Here is a 9,020-nt window from a genome sequence, read left to right as displayed (position 1 = left end):
CAGACAGACAGACAGACAGACAGACAGACAGACAGACAGACAGACAGACAGACAGACAGACAGATAGATAGATAGATAGATAGATAGATAGATAGATAGATAGATAGATAGATAGATAGATAGAGTTGCTCTTAAAGGTGACCCGTGGTAACTTTGTCTTTTCCATGGCAACTGGCAGCTATTTGCACTAATTTGCAAAAGAAAAGCGGCTGAAGTGTAGTGTGCTCTTGGGGAATGTTATATTTGGTCTTTCTCGGTAATACAAGTCTCATTATTTAGCCTCTCAGTGCACCAGGAAACCGAACAAACAGACCGAGTGACCCTTTGTCAAGCACCTCTTCCCCTCTCAGGATCATTGCGGCCCTCGACCATCAAATGGCACCAGCTCAGCTCAGAGAGGGCTTGTGGACTTTACTGGGTCTGTGGAATAGAGTTTGGAAAAGAGGACACGCTCGGGGTGGAATTGAGAGGCATATTAAAACAGCAGGATTGGGATCATGGACTGCTGCCAAAGAGGATCTCACTTCATGGATCTGACCGGATTTTCAAATTGAATTTGGTGATCCACGCGACCCAGACTGGACTGCCCGGCTTTTTAATAAACAGGAGGCTTTAATCTCTGGATGTCTGATAATGTGAAACACTTTCTACAGTAAAACGTCTCCTTTGAACACTATGGATATGCAAAGGTCATTTCTGAGTCCGTCAGTGTTTGATTTGGTCAGTGATGTGGAGTTCATGGAGATGATGCCGAATAAGTCTGCACAGGCAATCAAGGAGACCCACAGCACCGATGGTAATGGACTGTACCAGGATTTGACTTCCATCTCAACGGCACCAACAGATGACTTTTACGCGCTGTCGCCGAGCACCGGCTCTCCGGAAATCGCCGTTAACATGAAACCCAAGCGCAAACGCGTGATCAGCACCGTGCAGCGCCAGGCCGCAAACATCCGCGAGCGCAAACGGATGTTCAGCCTGAACGAGGCGTTTGACCGGCTGCGCAGGAGGGTTCCCACGTTCGCCTACGAGAAGAGACTGTCTCGGATAGAGACTCTGCGGCTCGCCATCGTCTATATAGCGTTCATGACGGACATACTGGAGAACAGCTGAACTCAGATTGAGTTATTAATTGCATTTCTTTCAAAACGCGGTAAAAAGTGATTTTACTTTACTTTAGGGAGTAAACTCGTTGCCTTAAACCCAACAAGTTGATTTCACTTTAAAAAGAGTCAGTAAACCAATGACTTAACTTTTATCATTGTGCATATAGTTTTGTTTGCTTAAAATAGACATCTAAACTAAAAATGGGAACGAGTTTACTCTCTTTTTTAAATTAGTCAACTAATCGCTTTTTACAGAGTAAGGATCTTCAAAATTATGGTAAAATATTGATTAATTATTATTTCTTTTGTCCTACCTCTACTATTAAAAACTGAACAGCAATTTTAGGTATTTCACAAATAAATATTTGAAGTTTAAAACTGCTGTAGACTTCAGTCCAAAACTTTTCCAATAATTAAGCTATCCATTATGACATGTCGGAATAGAGTCGCTACTTTAAAAAAATATTTTAAATATTAATTCTAATTATCATTTATTTTGTTCTGCCTTTATGGCTTCGATGGAGTTAATTATTAAAAACTGAACAGCAATTTTAGGCGTTCATGTAAAGCCGTATAGCTGTTTATAAATATAATAGCCTGATGCTTAAAACTGTTAAGACTTCAGTCCAAAACTTTTCCCAGAATTAAGCCATCCATTAGGCTATGACATGTTGGAATAGAATGTATTGCCAGAAACTCAGCCTTGGCTCAGTTGGCGTTTCTGTGTGGAGTTTGCATGTTCTCCCTGCGTTCGCGTGGGTTTCCTCCGGGTGCTCCGGTTTCCCCCACAGTCCAAAGACATGCGGTGCAGGTGAATTGGGTAGGCTAAATTGTCCATAGTGTATGAGTGTGTGTGTGAATGTGTGGATGTTTCCCAGAGATGGGTTGCGGCTGGAAGGACATCCGCTGCGTAAAAGTAAGTTGGCAGTTCATTCCGCTGTGGCGACCCCGGATTAATAAAGGGACTAAGCCGACAAGAAAATGAATGAATGATGCACGATTCATTCAATGTACGATTTTTAAAAGGAGGCGTGGCACCAAACCCCACCCCTAAACCTAAACGTCATTGGGGGATGAGCAAAGCGTATTGTATGGATGAGATCATATGAATTTATATGCATTAGCCACTGAATCAAATGTTAGCTGCCGTGACATAGCGTTGGTATTGCTGCTAGACAGTTTTTAAGGGTAGCTCAAATGTTTGAATAATGCTCCAACAATTGTTGCCTATACCATTAATTGGTAATATTCATTAATTTGGAGTGATGCAATTATGTAAATTGATATGATATAATATAAATTAGCTACTGTATTTGGATTTTTGATACAGGGTTTGGGTGATTGATGGTTTAGGGGGTTATGGACTTGCTTCTGAAAGGGCTCAGAATGCCATATTCTTTATGGCAAAGCGTTTTGTATGAATATTTAATCATGTGCAGCGCAAGTGAGCAGCTCATAATAACGGAGTTTTCAGTGTTTCTGCTAAGTTCGCAAATGATCCACACTATATAGACCTTACTCTATATTTTGAGCCTGGGTTGCAATATCACTTGCAAAAAGCGTCAGCACACAAATCTGGCCACGTGAAAAGCCCTTTTAATGATTGCAGATTAATCATGTGATGGATTTGTCAATATAGCCAATATATTCGGGACTAAATGTTTCAGTGTTTTATGATCTCAATCAACAGCCTCATTACTTTGACTTGATGGCATTTTAGTGTTTGTCAAGAAATGCATTCATTTCTGTTTTATTTTATTTAAAATCCAGAAAACTGTAATGCTAAATGCTGATCCACACTATAGGCCTAACATATTTTGAGCCTGAGTTGCAATATCATTAACTTGCAAAATGCGCCAACACTATTGCCCTTTTTGTGATGAGTATGTTTTATAAATCTGTTTTTAACAACAAAAATAATCATTAAAAAAGAAGCTTCCTTATACGACCTTCTGCCTAAAGGAAATCTCCATTACATTTGAATGAAAAAACTATTTATTTTTGTAATTGTCCTGTTGTTGTAAATAACATCACATTTGATAGTATTTATTATCTCATTTATTGAATTTTGATTAATACAAATTTATGAATAAGTTTATCAATTTAACGCAGTGGGTAGCACAATTATCTCACATCAAGAAGGTCGAGCTCCGGCTGGGTCAGTTGGCATTTCTGTGTAGAGTTTGCATGTTCGTGCATGTGGGTTTCGTCCGGGTGCTCCGGTTTCCCAAAAACGTAGTGAGTTGGATAAGCTAAATTGTCCGTATTCGTGTGAATGAGAGGGTATGGATGTTTCCCAGTGGTGGGTTGCAGCTGGAAGGGCATCGGCTATGTAAAATGTTGGATAAGTTGGTGGTTCATTCCGCTGTGGCGGCCCCTGATTTAAAAAGGGACTAAGCCGAAAAAAAATGAATGATTGAAGATAAGTTTTACTGTCTGTAGTTTTCTGAATGCTAAATTAACCTAGTCAGAATACAACACTATACACACTGTCATGCCGATTGTATTTGAATTAGATGCGTTCCCAAATTTGTCTTGCCTGTTTTAAAGGATAGAATGCGCATAGTTTCGTGGCTGGTTTAAAAAAAAACACTTATTTCTCAAGTCACCTGTCAGGTGTGGCAAGATTTAGACCCTGTTACAGGTGCGTTCATTCTCTGCAGGGAGGAATTTGAATACTTTTAGACTCGATCATTTCTATCATTTATTGATCAAGTATTATCGCCAGGCTGATTTCACTAAGTAAGACATGTTCCTGGATGAACATCTATGTAGATCCTAAAACAATATTTTAAACAGCCAATCAGAGTTAAGGAATACTTTGGAGTTTATGTTAAGTTTACACTTCTACATGATTGTTATCCAATTATTATTCCCCTCTGATTTTGGGAATAATTTAATTATGGTTGGGTTTAGGGGTATGTGTTACATTTTTTAACAAAAATGATGTTCCATGATCAACATAGATGTATCGTACTTGGCAAAATCATGACGTGCTAAGTATTAAATGGGTCACTGGTCGGTGCACTTAGGGTGAATCTTCAAGTCACACACAGATTTACAAGTGATGCATAAGTTTCAACCGTGCGCCCTCTTGCGGAATCTTAAAACATTGTTGTTTTGGCATTTGTGGTCTTGTGGCATGCATTATAGTAGCCTTTTGGTGGTTACATTTGAATGCATAATATAACTTTTACAGAAACCGAGGTGAGCCTTACGTTTGTGTGGTTTGCGCAGATAATGCAGACTCTGGATGTGAACGCAAAAGGCCAGTTTGGCAGTGTGTTTGTGTTGGACTGAAGAGGCCACACAGTTTGTGCGTCGTCTGCGCTTGGCGACCCGCTGCGTATGAAAACCGTGCAGAAGGAAACCTGACTCTGCAATAACACTAACACAGACATGCATTTCAGAGCATGTTCAAATAAACAATGAGGTCTGCTTAGCCAACCCAGATTCACTCTTCTTTTACTGTGACTTGAGGAGGATTTCGGCACACTGGCTGAGAATAATGACACAGTTCTCCAGAGCTGCCAGGGTGTAAATTGGCAGAACATTTCATTAATGCATTAACGACATGATTGATGCTGTAAATGTAAATCCACTAAAAGAAAAGCTTTGATTTTGACATTTTATGTGCATTCAGCATTTTTGGAGGGGTTTTGATCCAAGGTTGCCAGGTCGCAAATCATAAAGTCTCTCGGCTCATTCCAGAAAGCAGACTGAAATCTGGCCAACTGAAAAGCCCTTTTAATGATTACAGATTAATCACTGTGATGGATTTGGCAATACAGCCAATATATTCAGGACTAAATGTTTCAGTGTTTTATGATCTCAATCAACAGCCTCATTACTTTGACTTGATGGCATTTTAGTGTTTGTCAGCATGCATTCATTTCTGTTCAGTTTAATTTAAAATGCAGAAAACTGTGATGCTAAAAAAAATCAGATCATCAGCTCATTCATTCAACTGTACTTCATCTGAATATTTTGAAATGGTTAATAGTACTTGATTGTTGTGTTTTAACCAATGCAAAATACTCTTTTCAGTTAGATTTTGTAGTTGTATTCACAGTACATCTGCATCTGAGTCTAAAATATCAGCAGATCATCAGTTCATTTGTCATGATGAATCAGTCTACAATTAATTTGTCAGCGCAAGTCTCAGTATTTTCGTTGGATCACTATTCTGACATGTCATGAATGGATGATGGATGCTCATTTAGATATATTTGGCTATTTCTTTGACACAAAAAATGGCTTTCAATTCTATTTTAATGCATTTCAATGATATTGACATCAACAGCGTGCCTATGTTGTGTTTATTTTAAATGAAGCGCTTTGATTGGCTCAGACGTTTGATTCTTGGTATAACGGAACCCTTTGGATCGCGGTCCCCTCCCGCCTCTCCCTTCTTACATCACTCAGCTTCTTGTCCAATCGCAGGCCAGCCCAAAAAGTTAGCTCCTTCCAGACTATAAGATCCTCTGAACTTCCCTTCGAGTTTGAGAAAGCCCTCCGTGACGCAGGAGGAGACGCGCTGAGAGGGACCGAGCCTCTGACCCCATTTCGTCGGACTCAGGGAAGCCACGACCCGCAATCTGAGCTTTTCCAGAGGTGATGTTTGAGGAAGAGGCGATGCACGAGGACTCCAGCTCTCCAGAGTCTCCGGTGGACAGTCTGGGAAACAGCGAGGAGGAGCTCGACAGGCGACAACCGAAGCGCGTCAGCAGGAAAAAACGCGCCAGCCGCAAAAACGCCGAGGATTCCGACAGTCCCACGCCCGGGAAGAGGAGCAAGAAGTGCAGCAACAGCAGCAGCAGCCCGCAGTCTCTGGAGGACCTGCAGACGCAGCGCGTCATGGCGAACGTGCGCGAGCGTCAGAGGACTCAGTCTCTAAACGAGGCGTTCGCCTCCCTGCGCAAAATCATCCCCACCTTACCCTCGGACAAACTCAGCAAAATACAGACGCTCAAACTCGCGGCCCGGTACATTGACTTCCTCTGTCAGGTCCTGCAGAGCGATGAGCTGGACTCCAAGATGTCCAGCTGCAGTTATGTGGCGCACGAGAGACTCAGCTACGCGTTTTCTGTGTGGAGAATGGAGGGCGCGTGGTCCATGTCAACATCCCACTAACGCACGGATGCACGCGTTTGATGCAGCATGGTATGCGATGCAAAACTTTTTAAAGGCTCAAAAACTTGCACTTGAATATCAAGGGTTTTGGATAACCAGTCAAAAGTGTGGACACAATACGTTAGATTGATTATGAAACAGTTTCACATTCACGTTGTAGACAATTATACATACTCTGAAAATAATTATTCGTTGTATTTGTTTTTTAAGGTAAGTGATTGCAAACAATTTATATGGGCTGAATTTAAAGAAACAAATTAAATAATGTTCAGCTTAATTTGTTTGTTAAAATTCAGCCCATATAGATTGTTTGCGACTTACCTTAAACACGTAAATACAATGTGATTTATCTATATTTACCCATCAAACTCGTTCTTGAAAATCTCATGAAAATGGTTGATATCACAACATTGATTTTCATGTTTTCACGTGTTTTGGTGGCTCCATAATCCTCAACTTTTGAAGTTTCTCAAGTTTTAATGATTTTAAATGTTTGGCCATAATAAAGAATGAGTAGTTGTGTCCAAACTTTTGTCTGCTAATGTAGAACTAAATTAAAACATATTTAAGCATACTTTATGCTTTAAATGTAGCTAATTCAGATTTTTAAAAACATATTCAAAATTTAAAATACCGAATTTGCACCTAAAATGCTTCATAATAATCTGGTGTTATTTATAAACAATCTTTTCCACTTCAGACAAACCAGTATTTACAGACTTTTTATGAACTGTTGTCTAGTAATAATTTAAAAGCAGTCAATGGTAGCTATTTTATCACTTGAATAATGTTTTTTTATTTACTGTATAAAATAAGTACTGTTATTGTTTAGTAAAATAAATTAATGCATAATAATTATTAGATAAACATTGCATCAATGTCTAAACTAAAATATTTTCCTTCGTTTTTTTAGATTCTCGGCCTGAGGAGCTGAACTCACTGGAAGGAGCGGCTCAAAACAAGGGCGAAAATAAGGATTATAAAGGGAAAATTCTGGAGCGTCATGACGTCGTTGCAAGCACTTACAGTTGTGAACTACGACATGGGAGCAGGAATTACAGTCAGATCTGTGCTGTTGCGACGGTGAATGTGGAAAACATGTGCTTCCGTCCACAAAACAGAGACTCGCTGCAGGAAAAGACGCTCCTGCGCTTCTGACAGCAACAACCAGCATGGCGTCATATTTTTTTCTCTGAAGGAAAACACACACACTCAACGAATGAAGGAAATCGGCTCATATCAGTGTTAACATTTTCTTTGATCGGTCCAAGAAAATACTTTTATTTATTTATTGATGATTGTCACAATGCAGAATAGATCTGGTGTCTACATGCATTTTCTATTTTAAATATGATGTAAATATGTGTATATTTTCTGCAATAAAAACATGATTTGAAATGCACCTGCTTTAGCATGTTGTCATTGCAGTTATTCGTTTAAAATGCACTGCAAAGCTATACAGAAGACTTTACGAAGAAACTACTGCAATGATCATTCGGTAAGATTATAATAATGAAAATTCCTGAATGATTTGCCGTTTTTAAAAAAATATAGACTATATTGAGATTCGTTCTACAATGAAATACTTTCCTATTCAATGTGGCTCTCTAGGTTTATGTCGCAGATATCTTTAGGTATGTTATTTAAATGATGTTATAGAAAGTGCATTTGTTTATTGCAAACAAAGATATTTTAAATTATTCAACGATAACGCTGTAATTAATAATATCTACACTGTTAAAATTATGATCAATTAGTCCTGCAGCATATGTTTAGGTCATTGTAACTTATTAAATTAAGTTCTAACTTAATTTTATTAGCTGTTTAAGTCAGTTTAACATATTATAATATAAGGTCTATGGACTCATAAGATTAATTTGATTTAGCTTAAAAATTTAGGACAACCGGGATTTTTTAAAATTCTAAATAATCGTATGTTGTTAAATATTTCAGAGTTATCGACTAAAATAATTTGGTTATCAAAAATGCACAAACCCAAGCGTTCGGTTAAAAACTCAATAACATTTAATTTACAATATTGACCCAACATTGGGTTTGTCCTTTTTTGACAACCCAAGATTTTAGAGTATGCATTACAAAAAAAATGTATGTTATTTCGATCAAACATTTAGACGAAATACATAAAATCCTGAACTAACAAATGTATAAATTGGGTGACAGAAATTACATTTGTTTATTTCAGTTAATATTATTATTTAATATTTATTCTACTTATAAACACATCAGAAAGATAATAAAATATCTGATATTTCTAACGACTTTGTATTTTTCTTCGCGGGGTTTGAACCCAAAAGGACAGCATTTGACAGGCCTGGGAAAGCGCTTAGGATGTTGTGAGGAATCATTTGAAGGTGTGTAACGGGGTCCAAACATCTATGGAATTCACAGATGTCTATAAAATGAGGGGTCGGGAGGGTCACGGAGAGGTACAGCGGGTCAAAACAGCCAAACACGAGCAATTTACAACCAAGACCCTTTTACTGATTTTAGAGAAATAGTATAATGATTTATAAATCATCAAACATAATGATCTAATATTTAAAAAAAAAAACTCTTAAACAGCTACTTTAAAATAGTTTACTATGAAAATGAGGGGTTGTCGTAACTCAGTGTTATGGCAAAAATGGGCAGCAGTTGTTTAAACGTGTAACTTAAATTTATTAAATAAAAAAAATAACTTTTTTGTCAGTATTAGACACAATTTTGTTTTACAACAACCCAACATTTTTATTACTATTTTTTTTTGTGAGTTAAGGAAAA

The 9,020-nt window shown here is 38.1% G+C and overlaps 2 protein-coding genes across 2 annotated transcripts; both read left to right on the top strand.

Annotated features, from left to right (window-relative positions):
* Positions 1-354: 354 nt before the first annotated feature.
* On the top strand, positions 355-3,536 carry ferd3l (Fer3 like bHLH transcription factor). The gene has a single exon (XM_088651459.1). The coding sequence runs from the start codon at positions 676-678 to the stop codon at positions 1,111-1,113; it is 438 nt and encodes a 145-aa protein (XP_088507585.1). The 5' UTR covers positions 355-675; the 3' UTR covers positions 1,114-3,536.
* A 2,074-nt stretch (positions 3,537-5,610) lies between these two features.
* On the top strand, positions 5,611-7,638 carry twist1a (twist family bHLH transcription factor 1a). Its single transcript, NM_130984.2, is given in 2 exon segments — positions 5,611-6,269; positions 7,153-7,638. A coding segment is annotated over 1 exon segment (516 nt). The 5' UTR covers positions 5,611-5,723; the 3' UTR covers positions 6,240-6,269; positions 7,153-7,638.
* Positions 7,639-9,020: the final 1,382 nt, after the last annotated feature.

The sequence above is a fragment of the Danio rerio genome, chromosome 19 (assembly GCF_052040795.2).
Source record: "Danio rerio strain M-AB ecotype USA chromosome 19, GRCz13ab, whole genome shotgun sequence".
Lineage (NCBI taxonomy): Eukaryota > Metazoa > Chordata > Actinopteri > Cypriniformes > Danionidae > Danio > Danio rerio.
The sequence above is the reverse complement of the archived record's forward strand: the minus strand, read 5'-3'. Positions and strand labels throughout refer to the sequence as shown.